This window comes from Perognathus longimembris, chromosome 18, assembly GCF_023159225.1.
Source record: "Perognathus longimembris pacificus isolate PPM17 chromosome 18, ASM2315922v1, whole genome shotgun sequence".
Taxonomy (NCBI): Eukaryota; Metazoa; Chordata; class Mammalia; order Rodentia; family Heteromyidae; genus Perognathus; species Perognathus longimembris.
In genome coordinates, this window is record NC_063178.1 from 45,644,085 (window position 1) to 45,670,581 (window position 26,497).

At 37.3% G+C, this 26,497-nt stretch overlaps 1 protein-coding gene across 1 annotated transcript in view; it reads left to right on the top strand.

Moving 5' to 3' along the window:
- The first annotated feature begins 3,093 nt into the window (after window positions 1-3,093).
- LOC125367231 (14-3-3 protein epsilon-like) overlaps window positions 3,094-26,497 on the top strand; it is a 24,852-nt gene continuing 1,448 nt past the window's right edge. The window contains exon 1 of the mRNA XM_048367833.1: window positions 3,094-3,806. Within this exon, the coding sequence (XP_048223790.1) occupies window positions 3,094-3,806 (713 nt within the window). The remainder of the gene's footprint in view (window positions 3,807-26,497) is intronic.

Consider the following 26,497-nt stretch of genomic DNA (forward strand, 5'->3'; position numbering starts at 1 on the left):
ACGTCACAATGATGTTTCTGGGCCCCTCGACAAGCTTCAAGTCCCCTAGGCCCCACCCCCAGGTGCTAAGGCCCTGCTCCCTCAAGCACTCAAACCCTGGGCTTCCTGGTTTCTCGGCCCCAGCCCCGCAGCTTAAAGGCGCCTCACTCCAGCCCACGAGCCCAACGCCGGGTATCCGGGGATAGGGAGGGGGCGTCGTCATGGAGGTGGCAACGTCCACTCCCTCTGTGGAAACCTGCTCCGCCAGCTGCCACCGCGACAGCTCTGGCTGCTTCACTTCCTGGCGTCATCACAGTGAACGGAATGACACTTGTGGCATCATCAGGCGGTGACCATCCCCCTCCACACCAGCCTGCTGCGCATGGGCCAGCAGGGCTGGGGATGCCACACATCCAAGGAGGCTTCACTGCGCATGCACAGCAAGAGTGGACCAGGTGTCACTGCACATGCGCAGCAAGCTGGACCGCCACGTGGGAGCTTCTGGGCAACAGTGCAAATGTGCAACAGCCTACACTGCGGAGCAGGGAGTTACCAGGTGTTAGTGCACCATGACAGGCTGCAGTGTGAAGCAGGGAGCCTCCAGGTGCCACTGAAGGTAGTCAGCACGCTGGACCGCCCAGCAGGGAGGCGCCAGGCAAACTGCAGGTGTGCAGCAGGTTGAACTGCTGAGCAGAGGGGGACCAGGCACCATTGCACATGCACAACAGTTGGAACCTCCGGGCGGAGGGCCACCAGATGTTTCTGGGCAGGCTCAGCAGGCTGGACTGCCTAGTAGGGAGCCTCTGGGCTCCAGTGCGCTCGCGAAACAGGGCAGGGGATTGATTACCCACAATTCTGGGTGGTGACATCATTGTTCTCCGTCCTGTGGGTCGTCCTTTCTACGTAATTTATAACCGTAATTATTCGTAATTGTGATTTATACTAATTTATAATTATTAATAATTTATTTATAATTATATAATTTATATAAAATGTTTGGTTATAATTATATATAATATATCATTATAATTATTCATAATCATTATAATTACTAATTATTTATGTATAATTTGTAATTACTGTAATTACAAGTCATGTATAATTTATAATGATTGTAATTATTTATAATCAAAATATAATGTAGGATTATAATTATTTATAATTTATCTGTAACATAATTAATTATTTGTCATCATAATGATTATTGATAATTCATGATCAGTTATAATTTGCATATAATTTCTAATGGGTATAATCATAATTACTCATCAATATACATAATTTATGATGATCATTATTTTTGGTGTGTATATAATTTATGGTCATTTATCATTATGATGTGTATATATTGAACAATTACAATTATATATAATTTAAATGTCATTTAGAATCATGATTATAATTATTAATAATTTACAAATTATACATAATTTATAATCATAATTATTTATAATTAATGTACAATTTTCTTATAGTGATTCATAATATATCCTTGAAATGATTTATAGTTCTAATTAAGAATGTATAATTATTTGTAATTTATATATAATTTGTAATTATTTATTGTTATTCTAAGTATAATTTATTAGTAATGTATAATTATGTATCTGTTAATGTGATTTATATTTATAATTATTTATAATTTAAAACATTATTATAATTTATCTAATTTATGATTACAATTATTTATAATGTTTATGTAATTTAGAATTATAATTCTTTAAACTTATACTTATTTGCTTTCTGATTATTTATTATTGTCAATACTAATAATTAATTATAGTTATGTACAATTTCTATATTACATATTTGTTATAATTATTGTATTTATAAATTATATATAATTTATTATTGTTATAATTATGTATACTGTATATATGTTATCTATATTGTAATTTTCCTAAATATATTATTAGTATAATTATTATGCCCTGTGATGGATGAGGCATCATTTGGTTCAGTATCTTTTATTTTTAATTATACATATCTTATGATGTACATCATCTATTATTCTTTATATGTATATATAGATTCTGTCCCACGTTGCATGTGGTATATTATGTATTTATGTGCATGTTACTTTCATATATTTTATATGTGATATCTCTTATTTGTATGTCATTTCATGTCTATTACATATATTATCATATGTAATAAATTTGTATCTCTTTTTATACCTATTACATATATATTATCACACATAGTATATAAGAATTATAAATCATTGATAATTTATATAAAATTCATGATTATTACAATTATTTATAATTTGCATGTAATTAATAATTCTATTTTTTATAATTTTAATGTAAGTTAGATTACCCTATTATTATTATTGTATAATATTTCCCTTTTCTTTTTGTTTCCTCTTTTCTCCATGAGTTGGTCATCAAACCCTGATGGTGTCCATTTCCCACCATTTGCATTGATCTATTGATTGGATTCAGATATCGATACCCATGGACAGGAGGATTTTCTCTCTCCCTCTTCATTGGAATTCATATTACAATTGTTGATGAAAAGCGAGATGATTGGGATTGTAATCACCACACAGGATGATGGATGGAAATTAACACTTATTTTCTTTTTTAATTTAAGTTTTGTCCCTCAGGAAATATTGGAAAAATATGGTTGGGTAAAAACGTAAAGTCCACGTGTCCATAAGAATCAATCACTATAAATAAATGAAATAAACAAATGATGCAATCTTCAGATCTGGCCCTATAGCAACCTCAAAGCTGAAGGAGCAGGAAGCACAGACTGTAAGTCAGACTCTCCAGTGGCCTTGTGGAGTTATGCTTCTTTTCTCTGTGTTAGAAGCAGAATTCAGGCTTCTTAGACCCTAGTATTCCAACCCTACTCCAGAGTTTGGAAAGAAAAAGCAGAGTCAACCAATAATAACTAACAGGAAATACAAACATGAAGCAAAAAGAACCAACTGATTTCATCCTAATTTTTTATTTTGGAATTTCTCCAAAACACAGTATTGAAAAGCTAACCAGGGATGGAGGCGCTGCCATTTTTGCTGCCTGGACGCAGAGCGAGAGGGAGAGAGAGTGGGAGACGCAATCCGCTTCCATCCTTCATGCAGACCCTGCAGGAGCCGCTGCAGCTATGGATGATCGGGAAGCTCTGGTGTCCCAGGCGAAGCTGGCTGAGCAGGCTGAGCGATACGACAAAATGGTGGAATCAATGAAGAAAGTAGCAGGAATGGATGTGGAGCTGACAGTTGAAGAAAGAAGTCTCCTATCTGTTGCGTATAAAAATGTGATTGGAGCTAGAAGAGCCTCCTGGAGAATAATTAGCAGCATCGAACAGAAAGAAGAAAACAAGGGAGGAGAAAACAAACTAAAAATGATTCAGGAATATTGGCAAATGGTTGAGACTGAAGTAAAGTTAATCTGTTGTGACATTCTGGATGTACTCGACAAACACCATATTCCAGCAGCTAACACTGGCGAGTCCAATGTTTTCTATTATAAAATGAAAGGGGACTACCACAGGTATCTGGCTGAATTTGCCACAGGAAAAGACCGGAAGGAGGCAGTGGAAAACAGCCTAGTGGCTTATAAAGCTGCTAGTGATATTGCAATGACAGAACTTCCACCAACGCATCCAATTCGTTTAGGTCTTACTCTCAACTTTTCCGTATTCTACTATGAAATTCTTAATTCTCCTGACAGGGCCTGCAGGTTGGCAAAAGCAGCTTTTGATGATGCAATTGCAGATCTGGATACTCTGAGTGAAGAAAGCTATAAGGACTCTACACTTATCGTGCAGTTGTTATGTGATAATCTGACACTATGGACTTCAGACATGCAGGGACGGTGAAGAGCAGAATAAGGAAGCGCTGCAGGATGTGGTAGATGAAAATCAGTGAGACAGAAAAGCCAACAAGAGAAACAATCTCTGACTACCCCAGTCCTCCCCACCCCTTCCCTTGGAAAGTCCCCATTGTCACTGAGAACCACAAAATCTGACTTTCACATTTGGTCTCAGAATTTAGGTTCCTGCCCAGTTTTTTTTTTAAACAGTTTTCAAAAGTTCTTAAAGGCAAGAGTGAACTTCTGTGGATTTTACTGGTCCCAGCTTTTAGATTCTTTAAGACACTAACAGGACTGTATAGAGGCTTTTTCAGCATTACTGTATTGTCTCCATGCCAGAAGTGGCAAGATCATTGGAAATGGAAATTACATTTGAAAGCCATTAGACTCCTAGGTGATGCATCTTAAAAAAGAGATTGATCACACTAAAGAGGCATATGTGAATCATTTTTCCTTTTTCTAATTGTTTAAATCAAATTTTATACCAATGTTTAAATTTAATTGGGTGTTAACTTGAAGTGGTTAAAGATTGTTTGGGGTGGGGAGTTTGTTGCAATGGTTTTGCTGTAAAAAGTGTTTCCAACTCTGCTGAAGTGTTGGCTGAAAAGTGAGTGCTGGTAACAGTTCACCAATCCGTGGCTGCTCATTCTTGCCTACCTTTTCTCTCCCTCTGAAGCAGGTTAGCATTGAAGGTGATATGGAGAAGCCTGCATGCATGTTCAGTTCTTTGTTTCTTCTCCTTCCCTCTACCCTGCCATCCCTTCTTCCTTCCTCCTCCCCTCCCTTCTTCTCTCCCTCTCCTTTGCTCGCTCAAGCTCTTTTGTTCAGTATGTGTAACTTGAAGCTAATTTGTACTACTGGATATCTGACTGGAGCCACAGATACAGAATCTGTATTGTTCTTACTGAAACACAGCATGGAATTAACATTAAACTTAAATAAAACAAACCTAAAAGAAAAATGCCAAAAAAAAAAAAGCCAACCATATGGGCGGATAAGTCTGTTTAGATTCATCCTTTATTTAAAACATTGAAAAAGAAAAGGAAATATCAGCATTTCCAATTCCAGGATCTATTCACCATATATTTTTGACATTCAGAGTTCTCTATTTCACACACACACACACACACACACACACACACACACACGCACACTTAATTTCTTAGAACCCAGATTTATTTTTAGGCTAGAGATTTGGCATTCCAAATCAGGGCTCTCTGCTCCTGAGCAGACATTCTAAAAAACCCTTACTGCCAGATATTAAAAGGCCACTGTATAATTTATTAGAGGAACTTTCAAAAAGCTCTGATAACTTTTTAACCACAAGGGCGAAGCAAAATTACAAGCATCCTAATAAGCTCCAACCCTGCACTGGGCACTTGTGAATGTGTAGGAGCTACACAGTCTTAGCTCCTCAACTCTTCTGCCTCCTCCTTTGCAGCATGCCATGAAGGAGTATTCAAATTCCCTGACATTCCGTCTTGTCTCTCCCCTTCAAATGTGTGATTCCATTTCCCTAAAAAATGAGAGAGACAGAGCTAATAAAAACTCAAAACAGCAAAGTATTAGCTAACAGGATCTAGAAACTGATCAAGAAAATCATACTTCACGATCAAGTAGGCTTCATCCCACAGACCCAAGGATGGTTCAACATCCGAAAATCAATAAATGTAATTCACCACAATAGAGCTAAGACCAAGAGCCACATCATCATCTCATCCGATGCCCAAAAAACCCTTGTCAAAATACAACATCCATACATATTAAAAGCCCTGGAGAGAACAGGAATAGAGGGAACATTCTTTAAAACAATAAAAGCCATATATATCAGACCAACTGCTAATATCATATCAAATAGGGAGAAACTAAAACCATTTCCCCTGAACTCAGGAACAAGACAATGATGCCCACTCTCCCCACTTCTATTCACTATACTTCTGGAATCCCTAGCTATAGCAATAAGGCAAGAGGAGGACACCAAAGGGATCCACATGGGCAAAGAAGAAATCAAACTATCCCTATTCACATATGACATGATCTTATATCTGAAGGACCAAAAAAATCAGTCCCCAATTTCCTACACCTAATAAACCATCCTGGCAAAGTAGTAGAATACAAAATCAGCACACAAAGATCAGCAGATTTTGTGTACACCAGCAATGCACAAGCAGAAAAGGAAATTATGGACATAATAGCATTTACAATAGATAAAAAGAATAATTTACCTAGGGATTAACCTAACAAAAGACATGAATGACCTATTTAATGAGAACTAAAAAAATCTAAAAAGGGAAATCAAAGAGGGCACAAAGAGATGGAAAGAGCTCCATGATCATGGGTAGGCAGAATCAATATAGTGAAAATGGCCATACTGCCCAAAATGTTATACAAATTCAATTCAATGACCATCAATATCCCAGCTATGTTCTTCACTAGAATAGAGAAATCAACCCATAAATGCATATGGAACAGCAAAAGACCTAGAATAGCCAAAACATTTCTAGGCAAAAGAAGCAGTGCAGGAGGTATCACAATACCATATTTCAAGCTCTATTATAGAGCCATCATAACAAAAACACCCTGGTATTGGTATAAAAACAGACCTGAAGACCAATTGAATAGAATAGAATACCCAGAAATAAAGCCGCATTCTTACAATGAGCTGATATTGGACAAAGGAGTTAAGGACATTCAATGGGAAAAACATAGCCTCTTCAACTCCTGGTGCTAGGAAAACTATGCAGCCACATGTAGAAAACTCAAAGTAGACCTAGCCTATCACCATGCACCAAGATCAACTCAAAATGGATCAAGGACCTCAACATCAGACTGGAATCTCTGAAACTACTGAAAGACAGAGTAGGAAAGATGCCAGAACTTATAGGCACAGGACAGATCTTCCTGAATATAGTCCCAGGGGCATAACAGATAGGGGAGAGCCTCGACAAATGGGACTACTACAAAAAAAGTTTCTGCACAGCTAAAGACATAGCCACCAAACTAGAAAGGCAACCAACCATATGGGAAAACATCTTCACCAACACAGCAACAGAAAAAGGCCTAATATCTGTCATCTAAAGAGAACTCAAAAAACTAACCCCCTCCAAGCCCAGTAAACTAATTATTAAATGGGCAAAGGAGCTAAAGAGAGACTTCACAGGAGAAGAGATAAAAATGGCAAAGAAGCATATGAGCAAATGTTCAACATCCCTGGCAATGAAGGAAATGCAAATAAAAACAGCCCTGAGCTACCACCACACTCCAGTTAGAATGGCCTATACTCTGAACTCAGGCAACAACAAATGCTGGAGGGGATGCAGGGAAAGAGGAACCCTTCTCCATTGTTGGTGGGAGTGCAAATTAGTACAACCACTTTGGAGAACAGTATGGAGGTTCCTCAAAAAGTTCAACATAGATCTATCCTATGACCCATCCGTACCACTCCTAGGTCCTGAACAACAGATCTCAGGATATCAAAAAGACATCTGCACATCCATGTTTATTGCTGCACAAGTCACAATAGCCAAAATATGGAAACAACCCAGATGCCCCACCACAGATGAATGGATCTAAAAAATGTGGTACCTATACACAATGGAATACTACATAGCGATTAGAAATGATAAAATATTGGTATTCTCAGGGAAATGCTTAGAACTTGAACAAATAATGTTGAGTGAGACAAGCCTAGAACACAGAGAACAAAGGGGCATGGTCTCCTTGAAATATGACTGCTAAGGTGGGGGTGGGGGGACATTAGAGACCAATTCTGTGAAACAATATCTTCTTGTCAAATGGTATTTCCACAGGTTTGGGACAGCGACCTTACATTATGTATCTAAAACTAAACAACTACTAAACAGAAAAAGGTCTAAAATAGACCTCTCGGTGAATCACAGTAGCTCAACAGCTATGTATATATGATGATATTAGACAAGGATAAGCAAACTATTGTTGACATTATGTTTGAAGTTCTAGGTGAATTTCCTTTGGCATATGCCACATGGCTACTGTGTATGTTTTTGGTACACTAGATATTGTATGGGTATTGTATATATCCCTCTGATCTAGGGAAGGTAAGAAAAACGAGGGTGTAAGATATCACAAGAAATGTTCACACTGCCCCATTATGTAACTCTTCCCCTTTTGCACAACAACTTGTCAACAAAATTTAATAAATAATTAAATAAATAAAAAATTGTAATGAAGGGATTTTCAAATGTTGTTGAGAAGCTAAATTCTGCATTAGAGGTATTAAATCTCAGAGTCAAGTTACATAAGAAATCAGGAGTTTTATTGATCTTTTCAATAGCAACAATCAAGGCCAAAACACACTGGTAGATCTTGAAGGTAAACCTGTGTAATGAGCTCAGAAATTTCAAAGTATTTCAAAACTTATTATTTTGCTGGACTGAAACTTTGCTTCTATGCCAAGGAATATTTTAGAAAGAATTCCCCTCAATTGGTATGGAAGATGTTTGTACTGTATTAAGCTTGCATATAAGATTATATAAGGATATGAAGGTAATTTGCTATGAATGAGATTCAGAAACTTACTTGTACCAATAACCAGAGTTTGTTTATTCCTTGCTACCTCAGGCACCACTGCAAAATCCTCTTGTCCATTACAACTGGAATAGGCTTTCATGAGACACTATATATATATACATATATATATATGTATATATATATGCACAGTAGCTAAATCATTTTTCTTTTATTTTATGATTTTTTAATTTTATAGTGGTATTGATACAGAGAGGGATTACAGTCACCTGCTTCAGGTAGTGAATAATGAGTACAATTCTATTTAACCATATCTTCTCTTCTGTCATTCTCTCATTATTTTTCACTACTGTCCCCACCCACAAGATATAACAGTTCATTTTCCACATAGTGTCTAGTGAGTAGCATTGTTGTACTTTGTCAACCTTCTTTGACTTTTTTTGTAAACTCAATCCCACCCCCATACAATCAAACAAGAATAAAGGAAAAGGAAATGAAAACAGCAACAATGACAACTAAAAATGTCGCGTCTCCTTTTCTTGGAGTTCATTGCATAGAGTATTATTTTATATGATCATCTACACATAGCTGTTATTCCATTGTTAAACATTCTTATGCAAATACGCCTTTGGCCTCAGTGTGTAATGTCTAGAGTCCTATATAATTACCAGAGAAACCAAACATTCTGTTGTCTTTATCTTGGAGTAACGAGCTCCACCTGTGTGAAAAACTTCTGTGTTTTAAGTCAGAGTTTATGTCATGTGGTTATGTGGCAGGTCATGCTAACCAAAAAATCTTCAATTGAAGAGCATATTTCAGAAGCATACTGTAATTAAAGCAAGATTCTATAGGAATCTCTGCTCACATACCCAATATATTGAACAGCTCTCTCTGCAATATCAACCAGAACAAGAGCTCAAATATCAGATAAGGGAATCTTATTTTTATTTTATTTTATTTTTAAATTTAATTTTATTTTAAAGGTAATGGACAAAGGAGTTACAGTTAAATATGTAAGGTCATGAGTAAATTTCCTGTCAAATTTGTTACCCCTTCTCTCATTTCTCTCCCACTTTCCCTCCCCCTTAGCCTTCCTCCCCAAGTTGTGCAGTTCATCTCCAACATAATGTCTTATTCATGCGAATGTGGCTTAGGGGAAGAGGGCATGCCTAAAATGCATGAAGCCCTGGGTTTGATTCCTCAATACCACATACACAGGAAAGCCAGAAGTGGGACATGTGGTAGAGTGCCATTCGTGAACAAAAGAAGCACAGGGACAGTGTGCAGGCCCTGAGTTCAAGTCCCAGGACTGGCAAAAATTGGAATTTTATTTTTATTTATATAACAAAAAAAGGGATGCATCGAGCATTGAGTACCTTCATGGAGAGAGGCACCTAAAATATGGGTGATGAGGAGAGAATTGTATGTAAGCTTTACATTGAAATTCAAGTTTCAAGACCAACATCATAAAATGTAGTGATTACTACTATCTTTTGAACATATTTAGATTAAGAAACTGGAAAGAAGGGAACATAGGGGACGATAGAAGATGAAAGTACCTTTGTTTCTTCCTGCCATGTCTGTGAGTGTGTGTGTGTGTGTGTGTGTGTGTGTGTGTGTGTGGGCACGCATGTGCATGTGTGTGCACACACATTCTGAAGAAATTCATATGAAATCAACACTTCATTATTCAAAAAAGCATGGAGGCAAGATGGAAATCCAAATGAAGGACAAAGTGGTTCAAGAAAAGTATTTGTATGCGTGAAATTTCACAATGGAAGCCTATCATGTTAGTTATGTCTTCTAAGGAGAAGAAAAAAGTGAGCTTGAAGAAAATCTAAGTGAACATACACAAACTAAGCAGTAACTTGAAAGTATCAATGAAGATATGTTGAAAACGTTTTGCCAAAGTTGGCAACAGTGTTTCAAAAAGCAAATATTAGCATTTGGGAGATTCCATAGATGTTTATGAAAGCCAAAACATAGAAATGCTTGTTCTTATATGTAATGACAGAATTTAAAGTTCCTAATATAGACAGTAATGCAAATAAGATATCTAAAGGCAATATATGTATATATATACAGCACATATATTTACATATACATATACATACATCTACAACAAGTTATTCCCACACAAGCACAATCAAGAGAATATATTTCACCAGACCTGTTCTACAACAAATACTAAAATATTCTGGCCAAAGGCCACTAACGAACTGGAAAAATATACATGAATGTATAAAATTTACCCATTAGAATGTGTGCATAAAGGGGCTGAGAATGGTCTAAGCATGTAAATGTGTTAGCAAACCGAGACACAATTCTTAAGCAGAAGGAAAATTATTAATATAACTTTGTGTCATAATTACTGTAGAACAATGTAAAATTAGATCTCCAATACTGAAAATGGTGAGAGGAATACTCTGCAGTTGCAATTTGTATTTGGTTTTAATATTTCATTTAAAATATTTCATTATACATATCTGTACATTTACTCATGGACTGTGTAAGTGTTTTCTCTTTTTCTATCATCCGTATTATTATCCCAGGTTATTATTATTATCCCAACATATTTTTCTGGAGTCTATTTTAAGGTCCTTAATTATGAGAACATCTGTAATAGAGAAATGAAAACTCATAATTCAGAAATAAAAATACATTAATATTAGGCTCACTTAATAACCACGGAGGTCTCTAAAAGTAGAGAAAGAGTGGAAGAAGCTTCAATATATCTGGAGAAAAACTTAAATAATGGCAGTAATGAGACGTGATCTGTCAACAATGACTGGGATTGGAAATGCAGAAAATGTTACCTGTGAGAACTAGAATGGATGAATGAACAAAAACTCAAATCAAATGATAGGTTGATTCCAAGATACTCACTTCAACACCAGAGGTCCTCAGTGATCCCAAGAAAGGAGTGGTATAGGCAGTTCAGGCCAATAAAAGCCAAAAGAAAACAGGAGATTCTGCAGTATGTCACACAAGTAGACTTCAATGAAAGAAATGAAAAGTGGAAAATTTGTTATGCAATAATAGAAGGTATCAAATCTACAAGAGGAAATAATAACTCAGAATATATATTTACACACTGGCCAAGCACGGAACTTTATTAGAAGACTTTGAGGTAGTCCTCAGTGGAATACTAGCTGAAGTATTTATGGAGAAATCATTCAGACAAAATCAACATGGAAGCATCAAAGTTAATTTCCATGCTGACCAAGTGATTTTCACACACACTAACATAACATGTCAACCAACTTATAAGTAAAACATCTCTTGATAACATACAGAATGTTCTCAGTAGGAATCATGGAATGGGATAGGAAAAAAAACACAAACAAACAGCCACAGTTTTTAACTGTCGGAAGTAGATTGAGCACACATGCAGATCACATGTAATAAGGATAGATATTGAGGCAGAAATTATGTATATAGCATGGGTATGAATAATTTCTCATCCATAATTCAATAGTTAAATTATAATTACAGTAAAAAATTCAATTTAGTTAAATAATTAGTGAATGATAAAGTAAATTGTTTTTCATGCCAAATTTGAAGATATGAACTGAACCTAGGAACAAATGAAAATATAATCAGAATCCATGGATATAGTGTGGAAGGCTTAAAAGGATACTGTAACAACCTTTTCTTAACTCAATAGGAAAGATACTGAACTAGAAAACCTACACTATATCTAAAAGAACCAGCAAACCAAACCCCAAATTAGTAGGAAGAATGAAATAATCAGGTTGAAGAAAAAGAAACAGAATCAAAACACAGCAGCATGGGCTGGGAATGTGGCTTAGCAGTAGCGTGCTTACCTAGCATGCATGAAGCCCTAGGTTTATTCCTCAGTACCACATACACAGAAAAAGCCAGAAGTGGCTCTGTGGCTCAAGTGGTAGAGTGCTAGTCTTGAGCAAAAGAAGCTCAGGGACAGTGTCCAGGCTCTGAGTTCAAGACCCAGAACTGGCAAAAATAAATAAAAATCCAGCAGCAATAATCAATAAAATAAAGAGAAAATTCTACAACAACAAAAGCTCAGGGATATTTCCAAAGCCCCAGGTTTCCAAGACAAGCACAATAGAAAGAATGATAAACAAACATAGATGTGACATATATCTCCTACAGCAGGAAAAAGATTAACTCCTATCCGGCTCATCTTGGCTCTTGATGGTGGACAGCAACCTCAGGCTACAATGATCACACCAGCATTTGAAAAATACTACAAATGATACAGGCAATGGCATTTCTAAGACAAGAGGACTCAAATAGACTTCTAGAATTTCTTGATGTTCCTCATAGCCATTTTTCTTTTCCATCCTTTTTTTTTTCTCTCTTATCTTGTACATTCATTTATTAGTGATCCTCTCTAGTGCAGATCAAAAGCCAAGGACACGTATATGCATAACAAAAGTAGATCTTGTTTTTTGCAGATGAAATTGTTCCATAGGGATCATTGATACTGCGTGCCAACACCTGGATTTGGGGCAATATATCTGGCACAAAATAATGATATGGTGCCTAGTTTGAAACAGTAACTACATGCCTACATGAAGAGAGAGAGGAGTGACAGACAGCCCGACAGAGAAAGAGAGATGGAATGTGTGAGCATGTGCACCTGTGTGTTATGGTTTGAAATCAAGAGTCTGAATTCATTGTCCTCAAGGTTTTTTGCTGAAGGTTAGCACTCTGTCACATGAGACACAGCTACTGTTCCAAATTTTGAGTGATTAATTGGTGATAAAATACTCATGTATTTTCATGCCTGGGCTGGCTTCACACTTCAGTCTTCAGCTATCAGCTTCCTGAGTAGTTAGATTTACAGCCGTGAACCACTAGAGTGGAAGAAGAATTTTATCATTGTCCTCAAAATATAAGAGTAACCAAAGAAACCTTCTCAGACTAGTGGGCTGTGGGGTAGGAAATGTGTTTGAAGCCTTTTAGTTTTGAACTTTTGCCACTGACTCAGGTTGTTTGTCATAACATCACTTCATCATCCACCATGACAGCTGGGATGGTGAAGATTCAGGGATGTTGACATAAATTGAAGAGCTTACCAGACATGCAATGGAGAAGCGATGTGAAAGGCAATCAGAGTCCTATCTGACTAACATGCAGGAAATTACTCAAAAACAGTTACAGGATAAAATAATTAAACTGAGCTCTTTCCGGTGCACTAGGGATGGGAGGTCAGGTTAGAGAAGACAGACAGTATTCGTGTGTGCATCTAGAGTTCCCTCACCTGTTGCACATCCTGAGAACGAAACAGGAAATGGAAATACAACGTGTTACTTACAGCATGTTCTCTTTGTAGTTGGAAGCACTGCTGTTACTGTGATCTGTTCCCAAGGTGTAGAGAGGGAAAATCCCAGCAATCATCATATCACCATCCATGACTGCTGGCTGATTCATCTTGGAAAAGCAGCTAGTGCCAGGCAAGGACCTGTCAAGGAGGAGAAGGTGGAGAAGGGACTTGAAAATGAAAGGGCACATCCCTGAATCATCTGCCAACCTGAAATTCTCTCTGGAAGTGAGGCCCACAGTGTCTGGTATGTATATTCTTATGTTTGTATAGGTGTACATGTACTTTTTATTGACAGTGATATACACTATTGTCCATCTTTCATTGTAGTGTCTTGTGAATCCCCAGGAACAATGTGTAAAGCACTTTCCTGGGGCTCTGCGTCTGAGGCCTTGCATCCAAGAAAAAAAATATTTTTTGGAAAACATGCTTGCCATTCTCGTCCTTCATCGCAGGAGCAATGATTTCCTCTAAGGTCACAGATAGAAGTGGCTTGGGATGAAGTTATTTTTGATATATTTGGATCTACATGTGTGCCCAGAAACTTTTTGCATGAAATCTATTTGGGATGAGGCAACTGGATTGCATCAGATGGTGCATGGAAATGGCCAGAAACAATATTAGTATATTGTATCCACAGGGTCAGTTCACACACCCAACGTCCATTACAGCCATCAGATATTACTAGTTGATTCAAGCAGGTTTCAACAAGAATTCTATGTGCACAGTCCTCCACAAATGCACCCTGTTACTATTGCCCAAGGAAGCAACAATGCTGCCATTTCTCTTCAAAAAGTCAAGGCCAATACCAAAATTGAGTTGTCCATTTCCATCCTGAACTTTTACCTTCAAACAGCTCATTTTTACTAAACTTTCTAACATAGAAAAGGTTACTTTCCTGATACACTTCTCTGAGAACATAGAGTAATTGATGAAATTCTTCTTAATTCTATGTTTTCCTCTTCTCAAAATAAATTAGACCCAAATTCAATGGAGTTTTATCACCGTGGAGAAGACAAGTCCATCAGGGCAGTGAACATACTCTGTGCATAACTGCAGTGATGGATGTACATTATGTTACAATCGCCCATAACCATGCTGTGGCTATCACAAAGACATGAAGGGCTTAACAGTACAAGAAATTTTAAAATGAAGAATGTAAAAAAAGCCTTTCTAATGAGATTGATACTGGTCTATTATACCTGTATATTCATTGCATTATACAGGATTTTATCACTGAATTTGAAAATTCTTGGTGGCATATGTACAGAGGTCTTATTGAGATGTGTACATGTATGCATGCAATGGGCCTCAGCCTCACATGGCTGTGATTAATACCATAAATATTTTTATAGTTTCTTGTGGAATATACATACAGATTTCCATAATGGATGAAATTAAATTCCCATGATTCGTGTGTAAGTGTGCTCTTTCTCTTCATTCTTGGCAGCATTTGTTACTAGATAGTAGGATAGACATTGTCACTGGAGTGACATAAAATTCAGTGTCATTTGGCTTTGCATTTTCCTTATCCCAAAGATGTTTAGTATATTTTTGTACACTTTTGTGAGCCATCTATACTTCTGGTTTGAGAAATCTTTAAATTTATTTTCCCATTAGTCAGTTATCCAGTTTATTCCTTAGAAGTTTAGGTTTCTGTGCTTCCACCATATTCTGGTTATTAATCCCTTACCATGTGTTTAATATGCAAAATCTCTAGGCCATATAATGTCTGTTGGCTCTTTACTTCATGTGCCAAAGGTTTTAGTTTGATATAATCCCCTTTGCCAATTCTTGCTTTTATTTGTTGCTGTACAAAATTTTTCATTGTTGTTGTTCTTTGTGCTGTAGTGTTTTATCTTAAGCTTTAGCTCTTTAATATTTTGGGGCTTGAAAAATAAGGTAAAAAAAACCCCAAGGTCATTTGCAGCTTAAGCCTTCCTGGACATAGTATTTTGGAGAAGATGGGTGCAAGTATGATCACAGAGAAACAAACTGTGAGTGGAGACATTCAATGAGCACATTGCTCGGCCTTATGTGTCCTCATGTGGTTTCCTTTGCAGCCAGTGGGAACATAGCTCACTCATAAACCAGAAGAGCCTATGCAGCCAGCCATTGCTTCCAGGACTTCAGTGGATGAATAGGCCAAGAAAATGTAGCATATGTACACAATGGAATTCTATACTTCCATCACAAATTAAGATATTGTACTATTTGGGAGGAAATGGGAGGACATGGAAAAAATATATATTAAGCAAAGTAAACCAGACCCAAGTAAATCCCAGGTTGCATGACTTCCCTCATTTATTGTAACTACAATATGCCTGTAAATTTACAATTAAACACATTGTATGATAAAAGTCAAAAAATATATTTCAACATGATAAACAATACAAGATTCTAGATAAGAGGACCACAAAGACTCAATTACTATGTGAATGAAATAAAGAAGTCTTATTCATGAAGAGAGTACCAGATTCCTTTTGGAAGGACCAGCCTTAACCTAGATATAGACACAGCAGGGATTCTGAAAGGAGAGACTCTAGCTACAGAGGATTATCTGGGAAGGAGCTGATTGTCCTTACACATTACATCAAATAAGCATGTAATGGTATTGATCCAGGCACTGAGCATAGACACATGCACACACATATACAGAAACAAACTAGGCTAGGGCTCTCTCTCCATATGTATGTATAGAGAGAGAGATTAGTTGTGACAAAACAAATACACAACACACACATGTATACATATATAGAGAGAGAGAAAGAGAGAATGTATGTATGTATATATATATATATATACACACACACACACATGCATAGGTGTATGTATATTTATATATGGTTGGTGAAAGTAGACAGCCATGTAGTTCTGGCAGAAAATAGTTTATTTGGGAGGGACAAACTTCTGAGCTCTTCTCTAGAGAAGGGCCTAGCACACAGCTGCCTGTCTACTCATGAAGAGAGATTCCATAAGGGAAGGAAAGGAGGCATGACTGAAGTGAATGAGGGAGTGACCTCAGAGGAGAAGGAAGTGATCTCAGAGCTGAGAGGACCTCCACTGTCATGCAGGTGGGTGGTGACCTGTTACCTTGGCTACAGGTACTGGTGGAAGACCAGGTGCAGTCTTGAATGCAGAGGGAACAAAGGGGATGGATGGGGGGGTCTATGGCTGGTTATAGATGGAGAGAAAACAAACAAGGGCCAATATTCCTGGGTGGACCTAACCTGTGTGCACATATATATGTATATATATATTTATATATGTGTGTGCACATATATATGCACACATATACACATGTATACATACAAGTATATGTATATACTAAATACATATATGCAACTACATATTATATATACTATAGCTGTATAGGTAGACTGATAGAGAAGGACACACACACAGACACACACACAGACACACACACACACACACACACACACAGAACCAAATAGAAATAATCCTGTCCTCTGAAAATTTTCTACGAGGCCAGTGTGCCTTGGACCTCTCTACATTTCTAACTCAATTCAGCTTTTGGCCTAGCGATTTTAAAAGTTATTTGAAGTGATTTTCTTGCAATAATTTCCTTGATTTTTTTTCTAGAGACAGGGAGAATGAGGAGGAAAACAGCTAATTATCTTCCTTTGAATTTGTACTCATGTTCTGAGGATCCAGGTACAGTTACTTCCTTTTCTAAGCTAAAGAAGACTCACTGCTTTCCATCCTCACTGGGTCGACTTTGAAATGTTTGAACTCATTGTCATTTTCCTTTGTGATCTCTTCCAGATTGTGTTCTTCCCTGGGTGCGATGCTCCGCATTGTCTCCTATATTCTAATGGGAGAATCAGCTATTTCCAAATCCAGGGCTGAAAGGGATAGTCTGGCTTTTCCCCCTGTATGTTGTTCACCATAATTATTTGTGATTTATCCTCAAAATACTTCTTTAAAGCATCTGAGTAGATGTTACCATGTGATGTGGGGCTATATATCATAAATCAAAAGAGGTCCTTTATAAGAAGCAAGTATAAATCAGATGTTGTGATTTAAGAGACCCATAAAATGAGGAGTTTGAGGTGACCTAGTAGCAAAATAATCATGAGACATCAAGACTGTCAAGTACAGAATGGAATTATATTTTGTGCTTTTACATTGAACAAATAATATTTTTCATTTTACACAAGGACATGGTAATATGTGTACATGAGATTTGGGATACTGTGTAAAGTCTCCACTAGAGCAATATTCACAAAACTATTTCAACAAAATCTCTGCATTTCCTTAATTTATTCCAATTCACCAACATAAATGAAATTTAAGTTGAAATAATTAAAAACAAAATTCCTCCCAAAATTTGAATAAAATCTATATAAAACTCCCCTATCTCTGAGTCATTAATTGCTTAGGAAATAAAAATAAAACAACAATATTCTATTTATTGATTAAAGAAATATTGTATGTATACAAAGTTTGAAAAGCTTTGCTCAAACTCATACAATACAGGCATCTCACTGAGACTTAAATTTTAACAAAATAAAAGCTGTGCTATTGAAAATGCAGACTTTGGACAGCTCTGTGTCACCTAGCAAAAAGAGTGTGATATTCTACTGGAACTACATTAAAAGGTATGGCTGATCTATCATATTTAGCAGCACTTTGAAGAAGCACAAAATCTTCTGGGACGTGGATAAAAACAGGAAGAAATAGCCAGGCACCCAGTGACTCATGCATCTAATCCTATCTTCTCTCAGGAGACTGAGATCAGAGGATTTTGGTTCAAAGCCACAATGGTCATAATAGTTTGTGCGACTCTTATCTCCAGTCAATCACCAAGAAGTCTGAAGTGGATGTGTTGCTCAAGTAGTAGAGTATTATCCATCAGCAAATTTTTAAAAAAGCTCAGGGACAGTAAACAGGCGCTGAGTTCAAGCTGCAAGATTGACACTAAAACATTAAAGGATGAGCCCTATACACTTTGTCTCTAGGCATTCCAACAGAGTGAGACCACTGGAAGATATTCATAGGAGAGGAAGACAAAGGCACAATACCTATGTGCATCCTATCATATAAAATGCTATTTACTGTAACGAATTCAAGTAAAGGGAAACAACGTGTTTTTTTCATGGTTGTTAGTTTTGTTTTCATTCCCTTTGGTCTTGTTCGTTCATTTATTGTCTTTAGGTGTATGAGTGGGGGCACAGAAATGGAGGGACCAAATGGGAGGGTAAACAAATGAAGCGTTGGTACTCTCTGGACACTGTGTTGAAAAGGAAGGATAAAAATTGCGGGTGGGGATGGGAAGGAAAAACTGGGGCAGAGAGATGCATGGGGTGACATTGTCCAAAAAGAAATGTAATATTTCTATGATGTTTGTAATTGTAATTCTTCTGTACATCTCCTTTACAATAATAATAAAACAATGCAAAAAAAAGAAACTGAAAGAAATAACATCTGGCTAGTAAATACAAAATTCCTAAACATTTATTGTCAAAAATCTGCCTTCTGTGCATACTCAGAGTAACAATATATTGAATCCCATTTCCCTCTGTCTATTACATCTCTGTCTGTTGCACTCTCCTACTCCACTCTCTTCACTTTTTCATTCCCCTCCCCCATCTCCTTTTCTCTCTGCTGTTCTTTTTCCCTTTCCCCCTCATTGTAGTTACAGTAAAACTACTCTCAAGAATCATTACCCAGGATTTTATCCTCTGAGATGAAAGGCCTCCTCTTCCCCGTCTGTGATTTCTTGAGGCTATCTTGGTAATATCCTGCTGCTCCCCTTCTGGGTGCCTGAACATCCTTCTGGAATGGATGTAGCAGAAGAAGAGAATATACCAGTGTTGTTTTTCATTATGTGTACACTTAGCCCTTCGCTTAGGACTTAGCTCAAAAGACACCAAAAATTGGAACAAAGATTATGGAATGAAAAATATGTAAGAAAAAATGTAAGCAATGTTCATTGCTTATTCATTTAAGTAACATTTCCATAATATAAACAAACATAAAATTGGAAAATTACTATAGATTTAGTTCTGAAATTGTATGTAGTAATCAAATATATGAGTATGTCTTAACAATGCTTATTTCGACTTCAATGGCTTTTATCCCTGAAGACATGAAGACAATTTCTGTCTGTCCTTAACAAGATGATGAGCACTTGGGGTCAAAAATGCAGCCCAGGAGCCCTGTACTGGACCAAAGATGGAGAATACCTCCATAGCCACCATTACCTTGCCCTTCGCACTGTGGTAGACAGGCAGGAAGGTGAGCCACACACTGCAGAACTCCAGCATGCTGAAGGTCAGGAACTTGGCTTCATTGAAGGTGTCAAGCAGGTTCCTGGAAGAGGAAAGCCACAGTGAAGCTGGCCAGGGCCAGGGAGCCCAGGTATACCAGGACACATTTAAAGGCAATGAGTGAGCCCTTGTTACACAGGATGATGAGGTGGCCATGTTCAGAGTGTGTGTCTGTGTCAATGAAGAGAGGAAAGGTTCCCAGCCAGAGTCCACAGAAAGTCACCTGGATCAGAGTGCAGATGGGAATGATGAAGTTAGGAGCCCCTGACACCAGCAGCCACATCATCCTTCTCCCTGGAGAAGTGACCTTGAAGATCAGAACCACCGTTGCAGTTTGGGCAAAGAAAACAGAAACAGCTACAGTAAATGCAACTCCAAATGTGGTTTGCTGTAGAATGCACATGACTGTGTTGGGACGACCAATAAAGAGCAAGGAATAGAGGAACTAGAAGATAAGAGAGATGTGCAGGATGTAGCTGAGAGCCAGATTATTAGCCTTGACAATGGGGGTGTTGTGATGTTTCACAAGGACTCCAAGAACAACTGCTGTGATTGTAGATAAACAAAGAGCCACACAGGCCAAGACCATCCTCAGGGGTTCTCCATAAGCCAGGAAACTTGCAGCTCTTAGGAGACACTTGTCTCTCTGCATTGGCATACTGGTGATCTGGACACTTTACACACTGTTCCATATCTGGTGAGGAGGACAGTCACCATTATTCCCTTTTCACTACTTAAAAGTCAATTAGAAAATCCCTCCCTAGAAAATAATTCTTGTACATCAATAATGACGAGCACAATCTTCATTTGACCAAGTATTACCAGACATGTTTAGCATTATTTTTTCATAACTTCATCATGTTCCTACACTTGTTTCCAGAAGTCTAGTTGAAACTAGTTACTTGCAAGGAATACCATTCATATTGTTTCTTAGCATCCCTAATGTCCTAACAATGACTTTATATATCTCTTCGAGCTTCCATAATAATTCTCAGATTCTTGTGTAAAACTCAATGTCCTTATTTAAAATGACTAGAGGATCTTGCATTTTTTTGTATGTCTCTGTGCAATGTAGCTAGGAGCACTGTGGTCCTTCCTCGTAATTGTGACATTTGCTTCTCCTACTCACCTGTAAAGCACAAGGGAACAGAGAATATAATCATTCTTTGAAGTTATAGAGTCATGCCATGCACAATACTTGTAACAAACCAGAGCACCTGCTCTGTTTTAAGAACAGTTCTGGGCATTAGGATATAAAGATTTGTGCTATCTTTATAATGTAAAAGTAATTTTGAGAAACTTGTAGACCACATTCTTAAAAGTATTTTTCACCTCATATGATACAAAATTTGCTAACATTACTAAGTAGTTAAATAAATATGCATGCAATATACTAGAAAAAGTTAATCCTATACACAATTCAGAGGACATGATTTTGTTTTAGTTTTTTTTTTTTTTCAGGAAGGAGCAGCATCCATTGTTGCAATTATATTACTTCTAAGTGAATGAAGGAGGACATTGACTGAAACCCCTATACACAACTTTAGTAGTGCTTTGCATGGTTTGTGGGGCACTAGGAGAGAACAAGTATTTCTCCCTCTACTGTGAACTAACCTGTCCCATTGGCCATCTCATTCTCTGTGCAAGGGGTGCAATCAAAGCAGCAGGCAGCCTTTCCCTCCTGAGGAGATTTCCTGAATCCAAGACCACAGAACTTACTGCAGACAGAATGTACAGGCTGAGGAAAATCAGACATGTGTCAGAAATTGTTTACACTTTTCCTAATATTGCAAAAGTTCCATTATTTGAGCAACTTAAATTCACAAAAGGATTATATGCTACCTCTTTCAATGATTACTCTAATGAAAGATACCTAAGTAACAGCTTAACTAATCATTAAATGAACCAACCAGAGAACAGAACCAAATAAAACTTTCAAACACATGAAGTAATTCCTTAGATACTTTATCAATGTTAGAATCCTGCTAAGAAATGTGTAAATTGTATTTTATGATAATGTTCAAAATTAACATTTTTAAACAAATGAACTTTTCTTGGATGATGCTGATCCTGGAGCTTGAACTCAGTGTCTAAGCAATGTCCTTGAGTTGTTTTTATTCAAGATGAGTAATGGGCCACTTGATCCAAGCTCCAGCTTAGTTTTTGTTAGTTTAATGACATAGAGTCTCACAGATTTCTTGCCTGGCGGGGCTGTAAAATGAGCTTTAATCTGAGAACTGAGGATGTCAATCTCCCAAGTACATAGGATTAGAAGCATCAGCCAGCACCCAGGATCTCTTTTGCAGTGGTTAAATGAAGATTAGAATCTCACAGGTGTTTCTGCTTGGCCTGACTTCAAATCAGGATATTCAGAACTGAGTAGCTAGTGTTACAGAGACAGTTGCTGGCATTCAATCAGGTATACATTTTAAGTGTGAATTTTACTTACGTATTTGTTCTTAAAATCATTAGAATTAAATCCAACCCACTTCTCTGGTTCCTATGGCCCACTGAACCATATCTCCAGATAAAGAGAGTTGATGATCATGTAGAGAAAATGGAGAAAACTTTTCTATTTTCACCTGAAGATCAAGACCTTCTGGAAAATTCCAAATGTTCACAATGTCACACTCTGCTTCCAATTTGTTTTTGTCATCTAAAATCACCCGATTTCCAGCAGGTTTCTGAAATTGGGTGTTCTTCAGAAAAGGGTGCAGCTACAAGAGACATCATCTTATGGTGAAGTACATCCCAGTGGTTAGACAGAAATTAAGAAAATTAGAATTAAGAATTTTAAAAAGCTCCTGAGTGTCTTTAATCTCTGATTGAGAATTCAAAAAAAGCATGGACACATGATGAACCACTCCAGAAGAAAATCTTTGAAGGAGTAAAAATCATTTTCCTGAAGGCTGGTCACTCAGCAAAGTGCTAGAAGTCCTTTTTTCAAGAGAAACCTATTTCATTTAAATAATCATAAATGCAGGAATTCACAGATGTCTGGTTAGAGTTTTCCACACAGTGAATTCCATTAGCGTCTAGAGTTATAGTTTGAGCTTGTTCAAGATTTAATATCTAAAGGAGAATGAAACTAGGTCACTTATTAAAAATACACTTTTGCTCAGCAGGTCATGCTTAGAAACTCATATGGAAAAGGTACTAATCACTTATCAAAACATTATCTGCACGTATGTTCAGGTTATTAGTCAGTAGAAGAATGTATTGAAATATGGAATTAATTTATTGCGTGTTATAGGCTTGTTTTCCTTAAGAGCACAAGAACACGTCTAGAAAACCTCACAGTCATTTACAGAAATATAATTAATTTACTTTGGGGAACAAAACTAAAATAATTAATTTCATGTGGTAATAAAGTGCTGTACAAATTTACTATTCTGACAGTGTGTGCTATCAGAAACAGAAGGCCTTACCTGTGCAGGGGAATGCACTCTCCCTGTTCCCCATTGTTTGTACTTTTGACTGATAAAGAAGCATCTCATAGAGAGCATGGGCCACAGCATATAGTGTTGTACGCATTGTAACTCTCTCCAGACATAGTCATGTCAAAAATGTGCCCAGGCAACCAATCTATGGAGATCTCATGAGGACAGTTCTCCCATGTTACATGGTCAGACTCAAAACCTGAGCAATTAAAAGACAGAAACCACAACTGAGCAAGGAAAAAGTCTTCTGGGTATGTGGAAGGGTTAATTGCCTTGACAAAATCTGTGAATCCAGAAACATCTGGGTGGTGATGTGAGAAAATGGGAGGTACATTGGATGAGCCTAGCATGAAATATCTCTTTCTGATGGTTAATTCCCACTGTGAGTTCAGGATACAAACTTTGCCTTTTATTAATAGTTGCTGAACACACCTCATTAAATCTAGTAGGTATTCATCATCACTGTATATGATGAGGACATTTACTGAGGATGTATTAATCTGGTTATAGAGGGACGTGACTTTGAGTGTGTAAGATAGACCATGAGTTGGAATAGCTAGCTCAAAGGCTATACAAACTCTGTTCTTGGACATTTCTTTTTTCAATGCAGGAAAAATCCACAAACCTTTCTAATCTTCAATGGTAAACATATTCACCCAGTTCCAGTTGAAGTGAATCAGTAAGGAGACCATGGCAGTAGCTATTGATGTGTCCTTCTGGGCCATCTGATACAGGGCAGGGAACTTGTAATGGTTACTCAGGTCTTGATTAAAAGGCCCAAAGGTAAGCTGAAAAAAATCAAAATTGGATAGCCCATGAATGAGAATATTACCATCTATCACAATCACTATCGTGAAGTACATTAAGTAACCAGTATAATTCGATGGAAAGTCATATTCTCATTTAAACATTTTAATTGTTTTTAATAATTTTGAAATGTACTCATACAATGCCTTTGATATCTGTCATTATTTCTATCTATAATTCCTATCTCTAGCAACCACATTCATTCCAACTTTTCTAAGTCTGTTTTTACATAGGTACATTGAACATTATCTTGTATTTTCCCACCCATCTACATCTATTCCCCATTCCTCTGCTCTTTTTCAGATACCTTTAATATCTATCACCATCAGACAGGATAGGCTTCAGCTTTCTATTGTTCACTTATTTTTATACTGTCAGTTATTTGGTCAGACAATACGTTATGGACTTCAATCCCTATATGTAGCATAAACTAGCCAGATGGATCATGCACATACCAAAAGGCTTTGCATATATTTCATGCTTATTTCATAATTCATGGTCATGTTTTAGATCTACCTTTCATATATGAGAGAACACAAGTCCTCTTTCTTTCTGATCTTGATTTCATTCAACATAATATCTTGCATGAGTGTGTGTTTGTGCATGTGCAAGCTAGCCAGTAGAGCACAATGAACTCAGGGCCTCATGCATTAACATGACTTTTTCCTCTCAAGGCTAGCACTCTGCCAATGGAATCAGATATTCACTGTCGGCTTTTGGCTGACTAACTGGACATAAGCATTTCTTGAGTTACTGGGATTAGAAGCATGAGCTACCAGCACACTGGTCATCATAGCTCCATACTTTAAAATCATTTCCTATTTCATGCTTTAAAAAGGAATCACTTTGGGGTTTTTTTTTCTCTAACTTTTCTATCCTCTTTTCTACGCATGACTAAATCAAATTATTGTGAACTCTAATTTTTGGATATCACAAAATTCAATAGGATCCTAATTCTAGTATCTTCCTATCATTCTTTCCTCTCATGTGAAATGGCACTAAATTGGACATTTATTTAATATCTGCTCACTTTCTCACCCTCATCTGTGGAAAACAGCAGAGGCCTAGCATCATTACAATCTGGGTAGATGTTAATCCTGATGGTCCTATCAGCACTGCTATGGACGTGCTCTCTTTCATACAGGAGTAGTTTGGACTCTTGTAGTTCCCAGAGGCAAATGAAGGGATTTTTAAATGCTAGCCTATCTCCAAATTGCACATCATAGATATCAAATCCCAGAGTCAAGTTGTGTAAAAGTTGAGAATTTGTTTTGATTCCTTCAATAGCAAAAGCCAAAGCTAATACAAACTGGTAGTTTTTGAAGATAAGCCTAAATAATGAGCATAGAAATTTAGGAGGAGTAATTAAAAACCTATGACCCGGATGGATTGAATACTTGTTTATTTTTGCCAGGGAATAGGTTAAAACATTGCACTTATTGTACATGAGGTAATACTTGGATTGTGGGCCATATCTGACATGATATAATGATTTAGTAACTTCTTGTCTACAGTAAAAGAGACACAGTGAGAGAGAGAGAGAGAGAGAGAGAGAGAGAGAGAGAGAGAGAGAGAGAGAGAGAGTCTGTGAGTATATGTGTGTGTGTTGGGGTTTGAAATCAAACCCTGGAAACTCTAATAGAACTTTTTGGCTCAAGGATAGCACTCTGCTACTTGTGCCAAAGCCCCACTTCCAGCTTTTGGCTGGGTAATTGGAGATAAAATTTTCAAGGAAGTTCCTGTCCAGGTTGGCTTCAACCCACAACACTCAGATATCAGCCTTTTGCTTAGATAGGGTTACAATCAGGAGCCACCAGACTACAATAAGAATTTTAATCAACTTCCTTGAAATATGTGTCACAAAAGAAAAAAATTTCAGACCACTGGCTAGTTGGGAAGGAAAGGTTTCTGTAACCTTTTGGTACAGAAGTCATGCCACTGACACAGGTTGTCTCTAATAACATCACTTCATTATCAACCATGATAGCTGAGATGCAAGAGATACAGGGATGTTTGAATAAAGTGAACAACTTACAGCCATGGAAGGGAGAAGCTACACTGCATGAAACAAGAGTCTTCTACTGATAGGGAGAAAGTCACCCAGGAGTACTTGTAAAGTAGAATAATGAAACTGAGCTGTTTCTGGTACACTAGGGATGGGAGGTCAGGGTAGAGAAGACAGAGATTATTGCTTTGTACACACAAGTTACCTCAGCCACTGCCAATCCTGAAAACAAAACAATAAATGAAAATAGAATGATAAGTTACTTTCAGCTTATTGTCTTCTTTCCTGGAAGCATCACTGTTACTGCCATCTGTTCCTAAAGTGTGTATAGA